Source organism: Rhipicephalus sanguineus, chromosome 1 (assembly GCF_013339695.2).
Source record: "Rhipicephalus sanguineus isolate Rsan-2018 chromosome 1, BIME_Rsan_1.4, whole genome shotgun sequence".
Taxonomy (NCBI): Eukaryota; Metazoa; Arthropoda; class Arachnida; order Ixodida; family Ixodidae; genus Rhipicephalus; species Rhipicephalus sanguineus.
This window is the reverse complement of record NC_051176.1, coordinates 332,662,149-332,686,844: the sequence shown is the minus strand read 5'-3', so window position 1 is coordinate 332,686,844 and position 24,696 is coordinate 332,662,149. Positions and strand designations below refer to the sequence as shown.

Here is a 24,696-nt window from a genome sequence, read left to right as displayed (position 1 = left end):
CAATGCCAAACGCGGCAGCCCTACGAGCCGCGGGCGCCCCCCAAATTCCAAAAAAAAAAAGAACCCTTCCTCTCCGGGCCTTTCGGCAGTGGTCAGCCGCTCGGTGTTCGCCGTGACGGAGACATTTTCGTCTGCTCCTCATCCACAATACCAGTTTGTCTGCTCTCAGGTATGTATAGACTATTGTATGGGCGGGTTTCGGTGCCGCCATGCCAGGCCTTTAACATTGCCGCGTTTTATCTTCAACAACTACGCGAACAGTGTTACGGTGGGCGTATGCACATGAAAACTGTTGGGTTGGTGCATTCGGTGTTTCCTTACTTCTCGTCTCGTCAGATATACAAAAATAAGAACACGTTCGTTTAACAGCCCATGATGGCGGCACCTTACGTAACAGTCTATACGTGCGCACGCTGCTCTTCCTCGCACGGTGAGGACGGGGCACTCGGCCAGGAGGAGCCATGAGCCGACAAACGGTGCATAGCGAAGGAAAAAGCGAAACCAGTGAGAGCCTCTTTTGTATCACCAAACGCGTCTAACTCCGCTATTACAGCACCGTTTCGAAAAATTCTCACGGCTACGTGTTCGTTGTAGACTCGTGCACTACTGCAACACCACAATCAAATTTCGACCTCTGGGTGGTTAAGTGTAAAAGACAGCTGCAGCAAATAACCGCTGAATAAGGCTGCAAAACAACGGCATAACATTGCTTCCCCACTCTGCGAGGAAAAGAAATTGAACCACATGCACATTTGCATTCAAAGAGGAAGCCAGTAAAACAAGTACTGTCGTATTAAAAACGATAAGTTTATTTACATATCTAAAGATATCTAAAAACTTTAAAAAACGAGAAAATGTGCATCCTGTTCTTAGGTTGCCATTTCTTTCTTAAACCTGTCAGGGTTCGTAGCGATTATGCTGGGTATGATAGTGCCTGATTATGGAGGGTGTATGAAAGTGCCTTGCGCGACTTACAATGTTGCCAGCGCCGACAACGTTGACCAACTTTTTCGGGCAAGCATATGACTGGCAATCGTCGTCCGACGACCTAGTACTCCAGCTATCAAAGCTCTAGCCTCAACCTGCACCACGACGCACTTTGCTGGCTTTGCCGTAACAGTAGGTAGGTTCCATGCCTATTTGCAGTTTGCCGCGAGCCTACATTGAATGCTCTCGTGCGTGTTCTTGGGTGTGCCATCACTGAGGGTAGGCGCCTGCACCGCTTTATGAATCGCTTTTGGTACAACACCAAGCCTAACGCCTCTGAGGCTGCTCGGCACTTTCATCGCTCGAGAACGGGTCGCTTGTGGCAGGGCTATCGAGGGAACTTCTATCACCCGATGAGCAACCTGAGTCACTCCGACACACATCCTGGCCGCATGCAGGTGCCTGACGATGTTCACGTTCAGAGTCATCTTCCTCGTCAGACGACAGCAGCTCGATCACGTCGGTAGTTATCTCCCGGAGCGGGTCTTGCACATCCACCACGACGAAGTCAGAGCTGTCAGAGTCACTGTCGCTCTCCGTGCTTGATGTGATCTCCATCACCGTCGGAACCTCAAGGCCATTGGCGCCCGCCTGAGGCGAGTCGTGCGTATCGGCAACTGGTGCAGCGCGGGCTACCAGAGCAGATGCTTGTTCCGATTCCCGCAAGGTCCGCCTGAACCAACGGACAGGGTTCGCCCCAGAGAAGGCAGTGAGCCGCGAAGCGTACTCTATGCCACGGTCGTAGTCATCCATGGTTTCAAACGCGGAACTTGCAAATAGATAGAACTCATGGATGAAGTGCTCCGTATACTCGTGGAGCAGAGGTTCCAAGCTTTGGGAAAAGCTGGGATGTCTGATGTCAAAATTCAAGATTAGCGACAGCACGCGATCAACAGCAGCCAACACCCGCCCTCGGTTGGGCGCCATCAATGCGTTTAGCTCGCGGTTGAGCCAGGGTATGAGACGGCGAATGCAGTTCGGGTGCGCACTGTAGAACTCCGGAGACGCCTCTCGATAGTCCGCGAGGCGGGGTACAGCCCACAGGTCCCTTTCGTACAGCTCAAATCTTTGAAGACTCGTTGCGGCCTCCCTGGGAGTGTAAGGGTTCGGATTTCGGAGAGTCACATAGGCACGCCGTGCCTGTCTCCGGCGCTCTTCTCTTTCCGCAAGCTCCACTTCACTAATCTCCTCGACGACCATGGGGGTCCTTTGTTCAGGAACATCGTGTGACAGACCCGAGGTGTATGGCAGATCACTGACTAAGTACAGCTTGTAGTCGCCTGATGATGGTATGGTGCGGAGGAGGCTACTGAATTGCTGATTGCAGAGGGGACATATGGGTCTCTGCTCGGCCCACTTCAAAAGGCAGGAGAAGCAGAAGTGGTGAAAGCAGCAATCTGGGCGTGCCTTTTTTTCGGGCGGTTCCATGCAAATGACACAGATATCTTCTGAGAAGCTGGTGTTGTCTTGTGGTTGTCTCTGCAGCATCGTCGCATTGCTTGGTCCCTGTGCTGAGGCGGAAGGATCACCTGCGGTGTCACCATTTGGAGAGTCCCGATGCGAAGGCGAGGTAACCATCTGAATATATAAGAGAAAGTTCAGTGAATTATTATTATTATTATTATTATTATTATTATTATTATTATTATTATTATTATTATTATTATTATTATTATTATTATTATTATTATTATTATTATTGATATGCGTGTACATCCACAAGGACACAGAGGAAATAGGGTGGGAGTAGTTTGGCAACTGCCACGTGGACGGGCACAACGCCTACCTACTCTTTCAAAAGGAGGGAAAAGATTGAAGAAAGGAAGATAGGAGAAGAGAAAGAGGAAAGAAGGTGCGACAGTAAAATAATGACTAAGAAACGGAAAAGAGTAGAAACACGAAAAAACAAAACAAAAGAACGTCCGTAAACAGGTGGCCAGATTCGTTTCTTTCATAAAAGTTAGCAGATGGGCCTGGTCACTTCAAGCAGCACATTCTCTGAGAAAGAAGTAATCGTCAAGGGTCGCATACTTACCACCCAATCGGTATATATTCCTTTAAAAAAACTCACAGGGTCCCTTATGCATTCACCTAAGACTACTCGAAGGCGAAAGTCATCCTCTTCTTTTTCTTATCAGTCGATGTATTGATCCTGCCCGCCACCCTCCGAAAGCTTTCTGCACCTAATGTGGTTTTGCACTGCCTCCAGGATCGGAGGCACCTCACCTGATTTTGTACTGCCTCCGTGATTGGCCCATCATTCACCAAGTTACGATGTCATGTGATGACTTAGCAGTGACGTCATGATGATGTCATAACGGCACAAATTATGTCGATTTGTGACGTCATGATTATGTCATATGGTGACATCATCACGTGATCATTGTTTTTGCATGACTCGTGTTTCCCCGACGCCACGGGACGCCGACGGTCAATTTTCGCGTTTGATGAGGCATCTAAGGCTTTCGCCTTAAAATGCCTGTTGCGTGACGAATGTGGTACGCTGTAACGTAAGATGCTGAAGTGTTTCGCACGAACCACAAGATTTACACGACGGGCTGTCCACACTCTTTGACGGTATAAGCGTACGCGCACCAACACAGAGTCAACGCTTAGCTGAGCGATTTAACGAATCATGGGGGTTAATACCTCAAGCGCACATGCAAGTGATAAGTTGTCGAAGGCGAAATGTAGCACGACTGTAAAGTGGCCTAAAGGTACTCGGTAAAAGCGCATTAAGTGCTTAAACATTGAAAGCGTAACAACGACCAGTGAGAAATGCTATGAAGGGAAAAAATTGTATTTCGAATGGATAATGTATGCTAAAATATGATTACAGGTAAGCACTGCCACCTTAAAAAAAGCTTGAATGCGAGGTTATTCAGACACGTCCTCTATAAAAAAAATCATTTAAATCAATTAAGGCGAAGGCCTCAAAGGGGTCATTAACGACCCCTCGTGCTTGGTGAAAATAAACCCTGCGGAAAGCAGGCACTGCTATGAACAGCTCAGCCAAATTTTGCAGACGTGCGCGGCAGGAAGAGTTTACAAAAAGCCCAGCGCGAAGTTGCTATTTTCTAAGGCGCCCTCTTTTTATTAGAGGCCTGTGCTCACTTACTTTGTAGCTACCGGCGCCTCCAGATTGACGTCAAACAACAGATAGCATGCTATTGCTCAATAGCCGACATAAATCAAGAGCGACGTTTCGATCAGACGAGCTATCCACGGGATGCCACCACGAGCTGGTTCCGCGCTCCGTACTCTGCTAACTTTACACATTGACCACACTAGCGCGCAAGGAATAACAACGGGAGACAGCGATCGCGTGTCATCACGCGCGCCGACGTAACTTTTGGTCGTGTCATCCCTACCTGCGTAGCTTCCAGCGTGCTCGTTGGGATAAAAAGAAAAAGCGTCTCGTTGAGCGGCCTCTTGAGCGAGACGTGTCAGGCGAATGAAGTGGTACAAAAACCACGTGACCTAACGTCATTGATGGCGATATGCTGTGGCGTCCCCATGTGAAGTCATAATTGCGTTGCAGATCACAGAAATTAGTGACGTCAAATGATGTCATCACATGCTACCATCACTCGGTCAAAGGTGGGCCGATCCCGGACACACTGAAAACTACGTGAGGTGCACAAAAGCTTCAGTGGAGGCGGGAGGAAGATTCAAATACGACTGGGTACTTCAAGGTAATTTAATGCGTGTCTCTTACACTGCGGCTCGTTATGTCGTGTAAGAAGTCTTGTCCCCGGTTGCATATACCAAGGGTCCAGCAGTCTCGCCTGTATAGAGTGCAACAAGCTTCTGAATTTTAAATGCGCAACATTTCTTAGCGAACCGCAACACTTTGAACGTAACTATACAGCCGCCTACGACTTTGTGCTCTTCGTGGTCGTTTCGTTAAAGGAACCGACAACCAATTTTTATGGCACCCGTTTTCTTTAGCACAACGGTAAGCTCACCGGTCTGAGTGTCTAATCACGGAAAGGTAACGCGGAAAACGCCGGCAACATTTTTTATCAGAATTTTTTTATCTCCGGCGACTATGATGTCGCACACACAACACGTGCTGCGAACAGTGGGAGGTGAGCACGACAGTGGTTCGTATTTGTGCGCTGCTGCTTTCTGCACATGCATGCACTCCGCGCGCATGCGCTGCGGCTTGATATGTTCCACTAATCGCCGCGGAGGCGGCGCTGCTTCTCGACGCCGACTCCGTTTACCTTGTAAGCAGCACAGAATAGAGCGAGATTTTGAGCACTAATTATGCTGGGCATAAAGGCATCAGACTACGTACATACATACAGCAAACGGCACGACTCCATACTGCAGCATCAAGGCTCTTCCACTAAGCTGCGTGACGTACCGGCTTTTTTTTTTCTTTTTGTGTGTATGTGTGCGCGTGTGTGTGCGCGCGCGTGTGCGTGTGTCTTTTAAACGCAATTCAAAAATATAATCCGACTGAAATAGCGAAAAGGTGCCTTGAATATGTAGCTATAATTCACGGTATTTTCATTTCCACCAAGATCTAATCGCACATCCTGGTCAGTTGTCCGTTCCATTAAGGGGAGAGAGCAAATCAAGACGCCTGACTACTACTGCTTTTGACTTTGTTACTGTTAATACGAACTAAATGCAATTTTCTAAGCTATTTGAAATTGTCCTGTAATAAATGTACATTAATTTTAGTGCAAAATCATAAAAGATAAAAAACTATTTTTTTTTGAAGGAATATTTTTGAAAAAAATCCTCCATACGTACGAAGTTCAAAACTTTTGTCGTTCCTGGACATGCGATGGGTGTTCTTGTAAAGCAAAATAACTGTAGGTCTGACCATTGTTCAGTAAAAAAGATATATTTTTTTTCTGAAGACTTGAATTTTATTACTTTTTCTTAAATTAAAGCTTTAATAAAAAAAGTCACAGCTTCGCCGCAAGGGCGAAGCAATGAATGCGATAGCAAGAAACTAATGCTGTACGTAGTGAAGCTCGCCAATGGATATTCTCAGTTTGAACAGCGCTCCTGTTGCAAAGGCGGCCAAAGCAGCTAAGGAAACTAGAGTGCTTCAAGTGTCGAGCTGTGACACTTGATAGTTCGCGCTCATCTTCTGTTTGGAGTGACTTTCGTACGCTCCGAATGAAGGAAAGAAGATGACTCTTAAGGGCTCGTTTTTCTTTGTTAGACACAATATTAATGAGAACTAACAGACATACGAAGTGAGGCTCGCCTGTTAGTTCTCTGTTAGTTCTGTTAGTTCTCTGTTAGTTCTCATTAATATTTAGTACGCTCCGTAATATGAGCGCGGACATCACGGTGAAAGCGTGAAACATCCCTCTTCCCCTCAGCACGAGAAAACCGCGCGAGCAGACAGCGGAAGGGCAAGGTTCTCCCTGCGCAAATATAAGAAGCGAGCGAGCTCGCCGACGACTTTTAAAGGTGTCATGAAGCACCCCTTGGGCTTGTTGAAAAAACGCATCCTGCGGAAAGCTGACATGGCTATGAACTGCTCTGCAAAATATTAGTCGTGCGTGCCGCGTAATGGCCACAAGCGGAGCGCGAAGTTGCCGTTTCCTCAGGCGCCCTCTTTCCATACAGAGGCCGGTTCTCACTCTCGTCGGTGGGCGGGGCGTCTGCACGTTGACGTCGCGGATCTGCCAGTTTACGTCGCAAGAGACATAGCATGCTTATTGGCCGATAGCCGGATGAGATGCGCTTCTTGCCACGGGGTGCCGCCACTTGCCCGCGCCGCACTCCTCAGTCTGCTAACTTTACACGGTAGCCGCACTCGCGCATGCGAATCACAGCGGGAGAGCGATCGCGTTTCATGACGCGCTGACGTAACTTCTTACCCCCGTGCCATCCCTCCCTGTCTAGCTTCCAGTGCGCTCGTCGGCACGAGAAAAGAGAGAAAGCGCTGAGAGCGTGCGCCAAACCCCCGTAACTCCGCTCATTCTTGACGGATTCGAGAAATTCTTGCGGCAATCGATTCAGGAGGCAGTAAACTCCGATACTGAGGTCATTAGATCATTACTTGGAAAAGTGGTTCATGGCCCCTTTAAATCCGCCCGTCGCGCTCCTAGCGCCATCTCGCTGGTATGAAGAAACGCTTATAAGCGCCTAGCGTCTCTGAGTCCGTCCAGCGGTAAAGGGTGTGTATATAACGCTCGCCGTTAGCTACGTGGAGGATCTGCGTTTCGTGGCGTAGTGGTTAGCGCCACTCGCTGCGGAGCAAGAGGTCCCTGGTTCGATTCCGCGCTTCGGAAGCATTTTTCTGAATTATTTTTCTTTGGAGCTTTTATATATATACATACTTATACATATACGGTGCATGACGGCGACGGCAAAATTCAGCCGAGACTGTCCATATAATTGCTATCGCAATAAAACCGAAATTCCAGTAGCAACACATTGTTTGCTTCTGTACGGGCCCAGGTTCCAAATGCCTTTTGAAACCTGCAGTAGTTGCAGAGAATTTTGAGGAAAAAATTTAGACGCCTACGCGCCACCAGAAAAAAGACGAAGCACGCTCTTTTCCTGTGCTTCGTATTTTTTTTCTGGTGCTGCTTAGGCGTGTACATTTTTTCCTTCAAGTTATGTATACCAACTAGCACAGCAACAAGTTCTAGGTTGCAGAGAAAATGTTCCTTTTCTCAGCTAAAAGGGGTGCCTTTGAGAAAACCTTACCTAAATTTCAGATTCCGACAAATGCAACTAAAATGCTCCTCCTGCATAATCTTCACAGTGATTTTCTTCGGCCTGTTTTTCGAAACCCTTTCGCTCACTCGCCTTTGTTTTGCTTTTCTTGCTCTCAGAAGAGGCATAAAATTTACCTTTTGTATCCCGTCACGCTATATCCTGCTTAGCACAGGATCACAAGATACCCCTGGTCAAGCATGAAGGGTCTCGACGACACTCTGTCGTTGTTGTCGTCATTGTAATAACTGAACGCATCATAAACAGAACCTAGGTGCCTTCTAAAAGAGCAAGAATTGCCGCACGCACAAGCAGGAACTTGAGTAAGAACGCGCGTAGGCTCCATACTGAACTATACTAAAAGAGTAGTGTAGCAAGAATTTTTTTCAGGGGGGAGGGGGGGGTCAATCATACTTTATGCATGTTCGTGCGTTTGTATGTGTGTGTATATGTGGAACAGGCACAAGCATGGTAATCACCAAAGTGTAGCATCTGATATCGCCTATCTTCATCACAAGGCAAAGATTGATGGACATTACATTAAGTTCCAATAGATACCTGGCCATGCTGGTATTTCAGGAAACGAAAAAGCGGACGAAGCAGCCCGAAATGGACTCCAGTACCGGAATTGCAGAAGAATATTTTTTACTAAAATCGACGCCTCGAACATCGCAAAAAAATATGCCTATCAAGAAAATGACCGCCTCTGGAATCTGCCGCTCCAACAAGATAACTGTCTGCGTTGCACTGACCCAAAAGTGAGAGCGAAAATTTCCCCAACATTTCCTCGCCAACTTGAGACGCTGTACCATCGTCTTCGACTGAACGTGGCATACACGAACAGTTATTTGTACCGCATAGCAGCTTCAGTTTGAAAGCTGCGCGGCGGCGCGTGTCCCCTTTCCGTCTCCCGCCGCGTGGTGGCGCTAGTCACACGCTCGGCCTAAGGTCCCTAGATAAAACAAGTTTTCAAGGTAGCGACACCCTTCCTTTTCCTTCTCGCTTATTTGCCTGGAGCGCCCCCAAGAAGGGTCAAAGCGTGCATAAAAAAGGGAATGTTTGTGTTCAGTTATTACGGCGGATAGAAATATTTATAGCAAATGAAAAGTAAATGAGACGTAGGATAAAAGGTTGCTTAGTTGAATATAAGCGGTACAACATAAGAAGAAACGCCGCTAGCAACCATGCATTGCGGAGAAGCTGCCGCTTGGGCCAATTTTTTTATTTCTCGACGCCGCCGCTGCAGCGAACTGAATTAACACTAGCCATCGACAGCCAATGTTTATCGCCGGTCTTCGACACGCCAGACAGGTTAATCGGCGACACAGTAGGCATGTCGCCTGCAAAAACGAAGTGCGACTTCACCGCATAGCTGTGGTTGCTAGCCGGACCTATGCGCTACTCTGCTACCTAAAGGTAGCATATACAGTGACTCTAGGACTCTAGTTCGGCCTAGAGTTACTGTATATGCTTATGCTCGGCCTAAGGTCCCTGTATTTATAAAGGTAGCGACAACTACACGCGCGCCCTCTCGAGGGGTCCAAGGAGCAGCGATAGCAGACGACGCTCCGCTCGCTCCCGTGCATATTGCGGGCGCCTGAAACGGAACTCGGTGCTCGCTTGAACCGTTAAATTATTAACATTTGTGGCCGAAGATGTTCATCAATTATCAAACTACAGGGACAATAACTTCAACGAGCACGAAGCATGTTAAACGTTCAAATAAAACGCGTGCCTTTCCGAAGCAGGTTCCGAGCGGGTTCCCCACAGCAGCTGTCGTGCAGGCCATTTATGTTTTTTTTTCTTTGCATATTTTGACATTCAGCGTAACTTGAAGTACAGGCGGAATTTGGGTGAGCCAAAAGTGCTTGTTTTCTAGTTCGAATAAAATAGGCAGGTGGTGAGCGTACTGCTACTCTCAGAAACTTCATCGGGCACCTAGCGCACTTGTAGTGCGTAGCGCAAAATACGCGCTATTATTGGTTTGACTATGTTTATCAGCGTTCGGAAGTCTTCCCAACGTTGCAAATCAGTTCTGCGGAAACCCGCAAGGTGGCGGAAGGGTTAAGAAAGGGAAAAATACACAACCACCCGTTTGTAGCACGAAGCCACAAGGAAATCCATACGGATTTCTCAGAAATAAAGCCTCTTAGTTGCCGAAAAATTCGTCCTGGTCCGGGGATCGAACCCGGGACCAACGCCTATCCGGGGCGGTCGCTCTACCAAATGAGCTAACCAGGAAGCTAGCAATTGGCAGCGCGAGGGCGAATCCATTGGTAGAGCGACCGCCCCGGATAGGCGTTGGTCCCGGGTTCGATCCCCGGACCAGGACGAATTTTTCGGCAACTAAGAGGCTTTATTTCTGAGAAATCCGTATGGATTTCCTTGTGGCTTCGTGCTACAAACGGGTGGTTGTGTATTTTTCTTTTTCTTCCCAACGTTAAACGGCACTTTTAACTAAGCTTATTTTGTTTGTACTCTACGATGTTTACTTAAGAGAAGGGGGCATATTCCACAAATCCAGTTGCACTGCATTTGAGGAGTATCAGCGACTTGACTACCTTTCCAGATATACGAAATATATCATGCCCACTAGTGTCGGTGCGGCATATATAGTTTCTGTTGTTTCCTCCCAGTGTCTTGCAGTATTATTTATTCTAACTTGTCAAATGCATTGTGGTCATCTAGGGAAAACATCACGTGGAATGCTTCAACGAAGAAGCCTTAATCGATCTTGCACACGGCAGTGCGGCGAAACACGGCAAAGTGTGACAAAAAACTAATCCCAAACGGTCATTTCCCTGTGAGCTTGTAGTGTTGAAGCCACGCCGCAGAGAAAAATAAATGCAGCTGTATTGGGTTCCGAGCTATTTAATGTTAGAGATACGGGGTGTGACTCTGCACTGACTACTACGCACAAATCTACGGCATAAAGAACGCCGAAACAATAATAGCGTTGCTGAGATGGTGTTCATGTATATGCACGAACGAAAGCAAGCCGGCCCGGCGTGCTTTTTGCTTGAAACTATAACAATTACAAAATCACTTCGTATAGCCGGGTGTTTTCTGTGGGCACAAATTTCTTGTGACTGATTTTGTTGAGCCATACCTTCCATCAGCATATATTTTTGTCACCGCGAGGAACGAAAAAAAAAAGCTTTTTTTTTTCATCCTCCGCGCGGTGAGGCAACCGAAGGCAGAGACCCGACATACTAGCACATCACGCTCCAAACATTAAATTCAAACGCAGAATTCCTGCGTCCACTCAACTTCAGGTACATAAACGGTTCTAGTTTGCAACGACAATGCGACAGAGGCGCGTGAAGTACTCTCTACTTGCTAAAATCGCCCAACTACACGCTTGAAAACACTGCAGTGATCCGTACCTATCGCCAGCACAGCGCTGCCGCCGCGCTGCGAACGCGGTTTTAGGGCACTCTAGGCCGAGAGGGGTGGCAGCGCCACCCCGCGAGAGGAGACGTACGGAAAGGGGACATTGGCGCGCGCGCGCCTCGGGCGGAGCATGAAAACTGAAGCAAATCTAGTAAGTTTGCCGCATAGGGCGCACCACTAGTCCCTGCTGTGATAACTGTGGCAGCATAGAGACAGTAGAGCACATATTACTGGACTGTTCCGCGTACCGCGATGAGAGAGCATTGTTTGAGAGACAAATGGACATGATTTGTCACGATCACTTAAGCCTTTCGGCCTTGGCGTCCTATAAAAAGGACACGAAGAAAAATTGCTATAAATTGTGACATAAACTACTACCAAATTCAAGAATGTGTGTGTGGTATCCTCAATACACCTGTGCAAACATAGGTAGTTTTTCTATCATCGTCTTCCTCGGAAGTCTACAATGTCGAAAACAAGATGGCGGAAGGTGAAAAAGACGACGAACGCCGCAACCAAATATTTGATGACATTTTACTGAATAATTATTTTCTCTGTAGCTATCGTAATTTTCTATGTTGTTTCTAAAGTGCTTGATGGCTTATTTACAAAAGGGGCCTTCCCTAACATTTCCGCTTAGGCCGCTGCAATTAAAAATATTCATGTCCTAAATATAGGACACCAGGGCTTAGTGGTTGTGAGATCTTTGAATGCATTACATGATGACTCGAGCCGTAGCGCTTGTGCCTGCTTCCAATTTCTTGTTATTCTCCTCGGGAAATCAGCCTGCATTTCTTGCTAATTTGCAAGGGGGTCCCAACAGCGAGGTCGTACATACATGATCTGAATACGTTTGCTGCAGTGTAAGAATGGTGCATGAGAGGGCTTGAAGATAACGAGGATGAAGTGCAGTTCCACCAACTTACCAATGCAGGCACGGGCGACAATAATTGCGGCGCACCAAAGGAGGAATCGGCAACTTATTATGATGTTAGATCTTACAAGGCGTCCAATGATTAGATAATGGCCATTCAAGTGCATTGAAGAGCACTGTGTCACGAGTGCAAAAACTTGCTTTTGGACCTTTGAGACGCAGTAACCCATATATGGTTGCTGGCATGCTAGCTTCAAAACAATTTCAGGTGTAAACACAGTAAAATAAATAGCAATATTGAAATTCACCATATTTCCTTTCACAGCCACTAACCCCTGGTGTCCTATATTTAGGACATGACGCTATTTTTCTCATACACTGATGGGATGCTCAGAAAATATTTTCGTGCTCTTGAGGTGATTGAAAAAGCAATATCAAGAAGAAAAAAATTATCTACCCGTTAACAAAAATTCAGGGCTGAAAGGGTTAACGTTGCACAACATATTAGGCCCGGTGCCCGGTCCTTCTAAACAGCGACGGCTTTTACAGTCCCTGTTTAATTACTTGTCAAACATTGGCCTAGTAGGAAAGCTTTAATGATTGCATGATCATTTCATACAGCAAAGGCTTCACTTACCTGACACACTGGTAAATATTTCTATCAGGTTCACTTGCGTATTTCATTTTTTTATATTCTTTCTTTTTATTATTATTTCCTTCCCTCTCTTCTTTAGTCTGCCAATACCGTTCCCCATCCCTACACAGAGTAGCATGCCAGCGGTATACAGACGCCGGCAAAAATTGTTTTTCCAATAAAGAGTCTCTCTCTCTCTCTCTCTCTCTACACACACATGAAAAACCGGAAAATTTGGGGGTGGGAGTTTAAACCCTCCCTTTGCCCCCTCCCTGGCTAGACCAGTGTACTGAAATCATTCATTTAGCTAGATACACTATTATTCTAACTGGTTATATACGTAAATACATTTTTAGGTGTCCTTATGACATCAATGCAAACGCCACTACGCATGACACCAACTAGCGCGGCGAGTAGGCAGAGTCACGGAGGTAGGCGCGTGTGGCGCTATTTTTAAATATCGTCCGTTGCGCATTTCAAGCTGCCACATGGTGGAAACACTTGCCAGGAATGCTGGCATATTGTGGTGTTAAAATTAAAATGAATCTGTAGCCGATTTCGCCCTCCATCCGTCCTTAACTTGATATTGTTACGGAGAGGAAGTGAAGGAAGACGAGGGGCTGAAGAGCCTGACTGGCGCGCGAGTGTGGTGGTCAGCCATATTGATTTTTTTACCACTCTTTCTTTGTAAATACATATTTTATATACACTCAAACAACCCTGTATCATATTGGTGGACGTGCTGGGTACTACAACAGGCAACGGAGCTCCGCAGCGGACGTCGCATCGCCCTCCCAACCATGGCTAACGTCGAGCCTTCCGCATCGACGTCGCTGTCTCCATCTACGTCGCCATCACCACCACTCGTTTTCGTACCTCCTAAGGATCCCGGTACATTCTGTGGGACCGATGGCGTCGACGTTGAAGACTGGTTGGCCATGTTTGAACGCGTGAGTGTACCGAATAGATGGGATCCCACACTTCAGCTGGCCAATGTGTTATTTTACTTGAGGGGCACTGCAAAGGTGTGGTACGAGAACAACGAAGAAGAACTCACTAGCTGGGACCAATGTAAAAAAAAGTTGCGAGAGGTATTTGGCAAACCCGCCGACCGTAATATCGCCGCCAAAAAGGAATTGGCCTGCCGTGCCCAATCGTCCACGGAATTGTACCTCTCATATATTCAGGACATGCTGGCTCTCTGCCGAAAGGCCGACAATGACATGACGGAAGGTGGGAAGGTCGGGCATGTGCTGAAGGGGATCGCCGACGACGCATTCAACCTCCTGATGTGCAAGGGCTGTTCCACCGTGGATGCGATCATCAAAAAATGTCAGTTTGAGCAAGCAAAAAAGCGCCGCATTCTGCAACCATTCGCCAGGCTTCCAAACACTGCTGCCACGTCAACGTGTGAAGAGCAGTCGACACTGCACCATCCTTCACCGCCGGAAGACGTGACACGAATTGTTCGTCGTGAACTGGAAGCGATGGCGCCCCCAGCATTCTATTCGCGCAGCACCGATGCCACCCCTGTTACCGTTCCTCTCGTTTAAGCCATCGTTCGTCAAGAGCTGGAAAATATCGGAGTTCATTCTGTCGCCACGCCCAGAGTCAGCGAACGCCCTTCTGCCACGTCCTCCTGAAACCGACAATTCGCTCCACGTTCTCGCAACCCGGCTGAGTGGCGAACTGCAGATGACCGCCCAATATGTTTCACCTGCCACAGCGTTGGACATATTGCTCGTTACTGCCGCCACACATGGTCCTCGACACCTCGTGCACCGACCAATATGAACCGTTTCGACGGTAATGCCCACCACTTTTCACCCGCTCCTGAGTCCAATGCCGCTGACAATGCCGCTCGTAATACTTGGTACAGCCGCTCGCCTTCGCCACGTGGACACCAATCTCGTTCGCCGCAAACACGTCGCCCATCGTCCCGTTCGCCGCAGCCACGACGCCTATCGTCCCCCGTGGCTTTCGGCCGCACCATTTCGTAAAACTAAGAAATGCAGCCCCCGGAGGTGGTGCTGCATTGACGACTACGGCAGCAAATCCTCTCTCTGTACCCACTAGACGAAGTGTGATTGACGTTAAAGTAGACGGCGTACCTCTTCAAGCACTTGTCGACACTGGAGCGAACATATCCGTAATGAGTTCAAGCCTACGCACACGTTTAAAGAAAGTCCTCACACCAGCAGCTACACAAGTGCTCCGTGTGGCCGATGGCGGCACGCCGATGGTTCTTGGTATGTGTACTGCCCGCTTAAGTATAGTCGACCAACCTACTTCAGTCATCTTCGCCGTAATTTACCGCTGCCCTTACGACGTCATCCTTAGACTGGACTTTTTGTCAAATCACTCTGCCCTCATCGATTGCGCTACCGGCATCCTTCAGATAGAAATGCCTCAGCTCGTCGCTGCTTCCAACACCACCCCGCCGCGACTGTGCTGTCTTCAAGATGTGGGTCTTTCACCTCAGGCAGCCACCTACGTCGTTTTGACTGCACAACCGCAGGTTCCCGACGGTGAATACGTCATCGATCCCCTCGTTAACGTTCTTTTGAGCCGGAACGTTGCCGTTCCGCATACCCTCGTGACTGTCACCGACAACCGTACCTCGCTACCACTTCTAAATTTCAGCTTGTGCCCTCAAGTACTTCCCCGTGGCATGTTCTTGGCCAACATATCTGATGCTGACGAATTTGAAATTGCAACTCTCACCGCCGAGACTGATTTACTTCTGTCTACTGCGACTAACAGCTCCTCTTTGCCGGATTATTTCTCGAAAGTGATTGCACCTGACCTCAACCCTGCGCAGGCCAATGACATATCCGTCGCCTTCTTGCATGGTACAGTGACATTTTCGATTTTGACGACAGACCTCTAGGGCAAACGTCCGTCGTTCAGCACCGTATCAACACCGGTGACGCGAGTCCTATTCGTCGGCGCCCCTACCGTGTCTCCCACACTGAGCGCAGAGATATCCAAACGGAAGTCGAAAAAATGCTCAGCAAAGGTGTCATCGAACCATCCGACAGTCCTTGGGCCTCCCCTGTCGTCCTTGTCAAGAAAAAAGATGGTAGCTGGCGCTTTTGCGTTGACTATCGCCACTTAAACAAGATCACACGAAAAGACGTATACCCGCTACCACGCATTGATGACGCGTTGGACTGTCTACACGGAGCTACATACGTCTCGTCTATTGATCTTCGGTCCGGCTACTGGCAGGTTTCTGTCGATGCAATGGACCGCGAGAAGACTGCCTTCATAACACCTGATGATTTATACCAGTTCGAGGTCATGCCCTTTGGCCTATGCAATGCTCCTGCGATATTCGAACGGATGATGGACTCTCTACTGCGAGGTTACAAGTGGTCTACTTGTCTGTTACCTTGACGATGTGACTGTTTTTTTTCCACCTTCGACAGCCACCTGACGCGTCTCGCTGTAATTCTCGCAGTCTTCAGAACAGCCGGGCTTCAACTGAATTCCAAGAAATGTCAGTTTTGCCGACGTCAGATTACCGTGCTGGGCCATCTTGTAAACGCTGACGGCGTCCAACCAGATCCTGAAAAGATCCGCGCCGTTCACAGCTTTCCTGTGCCCCGCTCTACTGCTGACGTGCGGAGCTTCATCGGCCTATGCTCTTACTTTCGTCGTTTCGTGGAAAACTTCGCCGACGTTGCTAGGCCACTAACAGATCTGCTGAAGGACACAACATTCTCATGGGGCCCTGAGCAGGCTCAAGCATTCACTGCTCTCATCGGCTTCTTGACTACTCCCCCCATACTTGCCCACTTTGATCCATCTGCTCCAACAGAAGTCCGCACCGACGCCAGCGGGCACGGTATCGGAGCAGTTCTCGCTCAACGGCAGCACGGTCGACAGTGCGTCATAGCTTACGCCAGTCGCCTGCTCTCTTCCCCCGAGAGAAATTATTCCATAACCGAAAGAGAGTGCTTGGCTTTAGTTTGAGCTGTCGCCAAGTTCCGCCCATACCTATTTGGCCGCATTTTCTCTGTAGTTACGGACCACCACGCTCTCTGTTGGCTCACTTCTCTTAAGGGCCCGACCGGACGTCTTGCTCGCTGGGCTTCGCGGCTCCAGGAATTTTCGTTTACAGTCACGTACAAGTCTGGACGTTTGCACAAGGATGCAGACTGTCTTTCTCGTCATCCGGTAGATCTGACCCTGCTGCGCATGATCCGGATAGCTGCGTAATGGCTTTCACTGACGTCAGCGATATGCGCACCGAACAACGTCGGGATGAGTCATTGCGCACCATCATCGACGCCGTCCAGTCTGGCAGCACCGACGCCACATTCCGTATGTTCGTGCTGTATAACGGCATCCTCTACCGCCGCAACGTCAGCGTTGAAGGCCCTGAGCTCCTGCTTGTCGTTCCTCGCCATCTACGGCCCGTCATACTTGAACAACTTCACGACGCACCGACGGCGGGACATCTCGGAGTTTCGCGCACATACGACCGCGTGCGACGTCGGTTCTTCTGGCCTGGACTATACCGCTCCGTGCGTCGTTATGTTGCTACTTGCGACCTATGCCAACGCCGGAAAAGGTCTCCTCTGCCGCCTGCTGGATTTCTCCAACCAATTGAAGTTCCCTCTGAACCATTCTATCGCGTCGGCCTTGACCTGCTTGGCCCTTTTCCGACGACGACTCTGGGAAATAAGTGGATCGCCGTCGCTACAGATTATGCGACACGTTACGCCATCACGAAGGCCATGCCAACTAGTTGCGCCACTGACGTCGCGTATTTTCTTCACGACGTCATCCTCCTCCACGGTGCACCCCGACAGCTACTGACGGACCGCGGCCACTCTTGTCCAGAGTTGTCGACGACCTCCTTCGATCTTGTGCCACCGAGCACAAGCTGTCTACCGCCTACCATCCACAAACTAATGGTCTTACTGAACGTCTTAACCGCACACTCACAGAGATGCTTTCGATGTACGTCTCCCAAGATCATCGCGACTGGGACGCCACGTTGGCCTATGTGACTTTTGCGTATAATTCGTCTCGACATGACACCACTGGATTTTCACCTTTTTATCTTTTGTATGGTCGCCACCCCATATTGCCGTTTGACACCGTCTTGCCTTCCGCGCCATGTACTACCATGTACGCTCACGACGCCATTGACCGGGCTCACATGGCTCGTCAAGTCGCCCGATCTCGTCTCGCCACGTCGCAGGATATGCAAAAAGCAGGGGCGTAGCCAGAAATTTTTTTCGGGGGGGGGGGGGGGGGTTCAACCATACTTTATGTATGTTCGTGCGTGGGTTTGTATGTGTGCGTGTATATATACGCAAGCAAAACTGAAAAATTTCGGGGGGGGGGGGGGGTTTGAACACCCCCCACCCCCCCCCCCCCCCCTTGGCTACGCCCCTGGCAAAAAGCCCGCTATGACCACCGACATCGTAATATGAAGTTTGCCCCAGGTGATTGGGTGCTTCTTTGGTCACCATGTCGACGTGTAGGGCTCTCCGAGAAACTCCTGTCCCGCTACTCAGGACCCTACCAAGTCTTGCGTCAAGTTAGCGACGTGAATTACGAGATTGCGCCGTTGCACTCCGATTCGTCAAGTCCGCTACCTGTCGACATTGTGCATGTTTCGCGGATGAAGCCCTACTTCTCTCGCACTTCATCGCCGGACCTGCGCCGAGACGGCGCTACAACGCCCGGGGGTCCTGTTACGGAGAGGAAGTGAAGGAAGACGAAGGGCTGAAGAGCCTGACTGGCGCGCGAGTGTGGTGGTCAGCCATATTGACTCTTTTACCAATCTTTCTCTGTAAATACATATTTTATACACTCAAATAACCCCGTATCAATATATACCAAAATTGGTATGGCATGACCTGAGTGTATACATATTACGAACGTAAATCGCAGGTCTTAACATGAAAATCACGACATCCATGTCATGTCCGTTCTGATTTCCATCAAGGCACTGACTACGGTGACGGGGCCCGTCAGCGTAGTACCGTCATAAAAGTCACGGGGCCCGTCACCGTAGTGTAAATTGTAATAGTGACGGGGCCCGTCATAATAGCGACGTACTTATTGTGACGGGCCCCGTCGTCGTAAAGCAGTGACTGCGGTGACGGGGCCCGTCAGCGCAGTATCGTCGTAAAAGTGACGGGGCCCCTTTACCGTAGATTTTTGGTCGTTTTAGACGCCCACGTCGTCGTGTGGTGTTCGTGGCGTACGTAGTTGGTTGGCGCGCTCTCCATAGTGTTATGGCTGCAGGTCGTCAGTTCGATTCCTCCCGGTTTTTTTTTGTCAGGTTATGCGTCAACGTCAACGTTACTGCTCTGACGGAGTCGTAACTTTTTCGTTCATGTCTGCGGCGGTTACAGAGCCCATAGCCCTAGCATTCGGATGATGCGTTGTTCCTATGCGACCTCGGTTCTAATCGCGCTGAATAAGAAAATGTTTCCGTTTTTTTTTCTTTTTTCAATATTGTTTCACAGTACCGTCCCGAGCTTCCGGCTAGTCAACAATAGTTACTCATTCGTGGTAGCACCGCTCAGCGTGGGAGAGCCCCGTTAATCAGCATGTCGCTGCGCCGCTGACGCTGCATATCAGCATGCCGCCAATGTCGCTGCATCGCTGCTCCCCCCCCCCCCCCCCGAAATGTTTTCGTACTGACGTGCAACGCCGACCACAACAGCCACCAGCCACCTGCCCCTGGTCTTCCTGGATTTTTTCTAGAATTGCTTTCCATGGTCGAAAGAGATCTCGGAGGGAACATTGCCGATTTGACTGGCTTAGAGTAACTCTAGACTGGCTGTCCTCGCTGCGCCCGTGGCGTCCCTGTAACTGGCTGCGCAGCGCATGACTGTCAGCGGTGCAGCGACATGCTGATTAACGGGCTCCGCTCTCCCACGCTGAGCCGTGCTAATGGGTAACTAATGGGTAACTAGACCGAAGCTCGGGACGGTACTGTGAAACAATACTGAAAAAAAAAAAGAAAAAAAGGAAACATTTTCTTAGCGCGATTAGAACCGAGGTCGCATAGGAACAACTAGGCTTGTGCGAATAGTAAATTTTAGGTCCGAAGCGAATGCGAAACAACTTTGACTAGTAGCAGGATTTGACTTTCGGTTGAATGCAAGTGATAACCTGTAAGATACGTAATTAAAATTTACTATAATTAGAGCATATAAGCCGGTATAACAAGCTTTTAAACTTAAAAAATGATGAATCGATGTGAGGGTAATACAGTAAAACCTCGTTAATTCGAACTTTTATTTCGAAATTCCGCATAATTAGAAGGATTTCTATGGCCCTGTATTTTGCAATGTAAATCTGAGTGGATAATTTGAAGCGGCAGTGAGTACCAGCCCGGTTAATTCAAAAACTTTGGGTATGTGCCAATTCCCGATCCCGATTTAACCGCAAATCCGCAGAAACGATGGCCCTTAGGAGCCACAAGGCAATGCAGTGTAGCGATACTAATGAGTGACAAGTGAAGCATCCCAGCCTCGCTGCTGCCCAGCGCAAGAAAAAAACAATACACAAGGCGGTCTCGTGGTCAACTGAAATGTGCGCCTGCGGAAAAGAAGACGTGCTTCACTGCAACACAGCGGTGACACGCGGGCAGCATGACGAATGCTTCTCTCAACGTCATGAAGTGCGTCATGGTTTACCCATTCTTTCAGGGAAAATAGAGAAATTAATAAAGGGCGGTCTGACGGAATTCGCGATGTGTGTGAACCTCCGATTGGCGGTTGTTCCGGCAATTTGCGCACTTGCACTGCTGGCGGAGTACTTGCCCGCAACGCCTACTTCGAAAACTCAGTTCGAAAGCTTCAATGATTCTCTTTTTCCACCCAGAACACATCGCGAATTCCGTCACACTGGTCATTATTACATTCTTTATGTTACCAGAAAGGATGGCGAATGGCCGCATCATGACGCACTGACGCTGTGAGGAGCAGGTGACATGCTGCCCGCGTGCCACCACTGTGTTGCAGCGAAGCACGTCTTCTTTTCCGCAGGCGCGCATTTCAGTTGACCACGAGACTGTTTTATTCCCCTCTTTCTTTTTTTTTCTTGCACAGGCCTCAGCGAGGCCCGCCGTTTCCCCGGTTTAGCGGCAAAATTCGGACCAAGTATTGCTGGAAAAAACCCTTGTAGCCGCAAACTAGGACGCACGGCAAACGACCACCTCTGATTACTTCCAGTAATACAAAGTTCCTTGCATCCGCCTTTTGTATGTTTGGTTAATTCGGAAACCCGCTTAATTAAATTTGTCGCAGTCCCAGTGACTCTGAATTAACAAGGTTTTACTACATGCTCATTTAACCTTGAAGTGGGGCTTCGCGGCAGTGTGCATTTCTCCTGGAAAGGTGTGTTCACGGTATAGCACATCTCTACTGCAGTGAAACCACCTTTACAGGGGGTTACATGCTGTTCATATAGGTCTATTCGTTCATTTCGAATACTTCGAAATTTCCTAGAATTTAAATTCGTTTCGAAGCGAATTCGAATACTGTAATACTCGTTCGAATATTCGAAGTGCTCGAATATTCGCACAAGCCTAGGAACAACGCATCATCCGAACGCTAGGGCTGTCTAACCGCCGCAGACATGAACGGAAAAGTTACGACTCCGTCAGAGCAGTAACGTTGATGTTGACGCATAACCTGAAAAAAAAGGAAGAAAAAACGGGAGGAATCGAACTGACGACCTGCAGCCCTAACACTCCATGGAGAGCGCGCCAACCATGCAACTACACCATGAACGCTTTTTTTTTTTCTTTATTGCCTCACACAAGTAACTACTACACCACGAACACCACACGACGAGGGCGTCTAAAACGACCAAAAATCTACGGTAAAGAGGCCCCGTCACTTTTACGATAGTACTGCGCTGACGGGCCCCGTCACGGTAGTCACCACTTTACGATGACGGAGCCCGTTACTATACGTACGTCGCTATTACGACGGGCCCCGTCACTATTACAATTTACACTACGGTGACGGGCCCCGTCACTTTTACGGCGGTACTGTGCTGACGGGCCCCGTCACCGTAGTCAGTGCCTTCCATCAAACTGCCTTGGTGCTCTCGCGGCCGTTTATATAACCTGATATACAGCTGCTTCAAGGAATGTGTCCGCAATCCTCAAAACTCGGGGAAATGCGATATTTGTTCGATGTCTTCACAATTAGTTGAGTTAGGCGGTTATGTCAAACGGGAGAATTGAAGTTCTTCATGCGAAGACTCATCGCAGCTTTGAGATATAGAAAAAGCGGCCTCTAGTAATTATTGTGGCGTAATGAAATTCAACCAAACTCTACGGCGAAAGCCCTCGTGCGCAGCCGATGACATCGGCTAACGCCAAACGCTTTCCTCGGTACCCGCGTATACGACGTGCTGTGCAAGTATGCAATAGCAATACGCGTACGCCTGGCGACCGATGTTACTAGATAATTAAGACACAGGGCCAAGGCCGAATAGTTTGTAGCTCACTGGATTTTCAAGAATGGGTATTCCTGCGGCCGGGTTTCCTTGAAAACGCAGTCTATATTTCCTGTTATCGGTGAGCAGATCGCCAAGTTCTCTCGCACTACAATTCGCATGCCTGTATACGTTGTCTGGATTATGTGCCCAAAAGTGCAGTGCACGAAAAAACAAGGCATTACTTAGTGACCGTTTCCTGCTTAAAAGTAGTTCCCACGGAGTTGCGCCGACCGCTTCGCCCCAGAATCGGCTTTCCGGCAGAAGTCGCGTCAAGGACTTAAGGCCGATTTCTCGAAGTTGATCAGCCTTCTTGCAATCAATACCTCAGGGTTAATTGAGGGTAGCGGCGATGGTGCCGAACCGAATACGTATTTGGTCTGGCAAAATTGTCGAAATTCACTTGGAATAGCTATGGTAGTTTCTATGAAGGAAAATGTTCCACTTGCGTCGCACACGGAAAAAAAGGAGAAAAATAATGGCCTAATTCGTTACCCGAGGTAAGAAAACGAAGCGATAGAATGATATAGAACTCACGCCGAATGTTCCTGGTTGTGCAGTTCCTTCCGCTTTTAGTAGGCTGGAATCCCGGCGTGTTCGCAGCCTACCAGTCACCCCACCTTCGGACGTTGACGGACGCTAGCAGAAATGCGCGCTAGGCATAGTCTGTCGAAAGACGCGGCACGGCCCCCTGCTCTGCTTTAGGCCCACCTCTCGAGCGCCACCATGCGTCCATTCACAGTGACGTCACCGTTGGTGATAACACCGCACTCAATATCAAGCTTCAATTTTCGAAAGCAGTGGGAATGCTAGCGAAAACTCAAAGGAACACTAATGTAGTATGTTCCTGATTGTGCAGGTCCGTCATCCCTTTCAGTGACCTTTCAGGTGGCTTAGAACCGATGCACGATTTTCAACTCTGCTTTTATGAAGAAAAGTAGTACATGAACTGTTTTTCGTGCGCCTTGTTCGTGACAGTATGTGGTCACGTTGAAGAAAATTTGATATCCAACGATGTCATTTTGACAAACACGCTTACAACTGTGAAAGAAAAGAAAGAACGCAGTATTCATAAATAAAACAGTCAGTCTGGTATCACACAGGCGATAGCAGAACAGATTCTGAGGCGTGTATTACGGTAAGAATAGTCGATATCAACGAGATTACAAGCACAAGAGGTGCCTGTAGGTCGTTGTTAAAATTTTCCTGAAATGAATGTTCGAGGCGCCTGGAAACATAAGCTGGGATTTTTTTCTTATTTAGCGCAAAAAACTCCTGAAACAAGGGACGAATAGAATGCGACACACACAGCTGCGTACGTCCAGATAAGAACGAACACAAGGTCCGTGTCACCATTACCGATTTTGATGAACTTTAATCTAGGCGCAGGCTTTAGACCCACAGAACAATGATTTAAAAGTTATATTGGTGGAAAAAAATTTTGGTCGCCTAAAAGAATGTACAAATTTCGGCCGCAAAAAAAGAACCTCTTCCGCCAATTTTGTAATTTTTGAACTTTCAGCGCACCTAGCGAAAAAGCGATGCATGTTTTGGTCACAATACTTATTTCCATCAAAGAAGAAGTAAAATGCAGTCTTACGAGTAATTTATTTCCCTTTGCTGTCGAAGAACTTTTGAGGGAAAAAATCACAAACGCGGCAAACGGCACAAAATACCTGTTTTTCAGGAATTTATTCCTGCAGACAAGTTAAACTGAGGATAAAAAAACTCGGTGCATATCAACTTTGATGTTTGGGCTTTCTTTTTTAAAAAATTCTTGGTTTTCACGCTTACCATTATACGTTAAAATTGTGCTGAAGCGTATGTGGTTTACCGAAAATGCCAGTTTGCCTAAAGTTTCCTTAAAAAGTCATTGTTAATTTTTTTTAATCTCTCTGATTGAAGTCAAGGACATTGTCTTCTGAACTGCGATGAAACACCGTTGCTTTATTTCAGTTGCTAACAAGTCATAAAGAGTAAAACGTGTCCAACTGCGCGCCATCAGGAATGCGCTGCATATTGGATACAATTTGTTTAAAAGTAATTGTACCCGACATAGTCACAAATGAGCCGTTAAAAAAGAACAAATGCGCTAAGATTGCATGGTGCGGCAAGCTTTGTCTTGCCATCGGCCGCTTAACAAACTTGAACAGATAATCCGTGGTGGTGGGCGTTGGCGCCGAAGGACGCTCACATTACATCAGTGCCGCTTCGATTGGGCGCGAACTGCGCTTGCGCGTGAAAACGAAGTTCTGGGGGCGAGTGAGATAAGGAGTGTATCACCATGAAAAGTGAAAGCTGTTAATCGCCAACGAAGTCCATATCATGCAACGATAACCGTGCCGCTAGTTTGCAGAGAGCGCCTCCAGTACGGCGCTCATGTGTTTCTTCCTCTGTTCTTATGAGCTAAAAATAATTAGGTCCACTCTGTCAGTAACATATGACACAGAGAGCAAGCCTGTGACATGTAAAGAAAGCTGTCATACATACACACGCTAGTCGAACATCACAAACTGCAGTTGTTCTGCTTCCAGTGCCGGAACACTGCTTTCAATAATAATTGTTGGGGTTTAACGTCCCAAAGCCACGATATGATTATGAGGGACCCCATAGTAGAGGGCTC

The 24,696-nt window shown here is 48.2% G+C and overlaps 1 protein-coding gene across 1 annotated transcript in view; it reads right to left on the bottom strand.

The window, feature by feature from the left end:
- Positions 1–783: 783 nt before the first annotated feature.
- LOC119379553 (E3 ubiquitin-protein ligase Topors) overlaps positions 784–24,696 on the bottom strand; it is a 371,896-nt gene continuing 347,983 nt past the window's right edge. Inside the window, exons 2-3 of the mRNA XM_037648855.2 lie at positions 22,611–22,667; positions 784–2,565 (exon numbers count right to left, since the gene is read on the bottom strand). Coding sequence (XP_037504783.2) covers positions 1,255–2,565; positions 22,611–22,667 — 1,368 coding nt within the window. The 3' untranslated portion in view covers positions 784–1,254. The remainder of the gene's footprint in view (positions 2,566–22,610; positions 22,668–24,696) is intronic.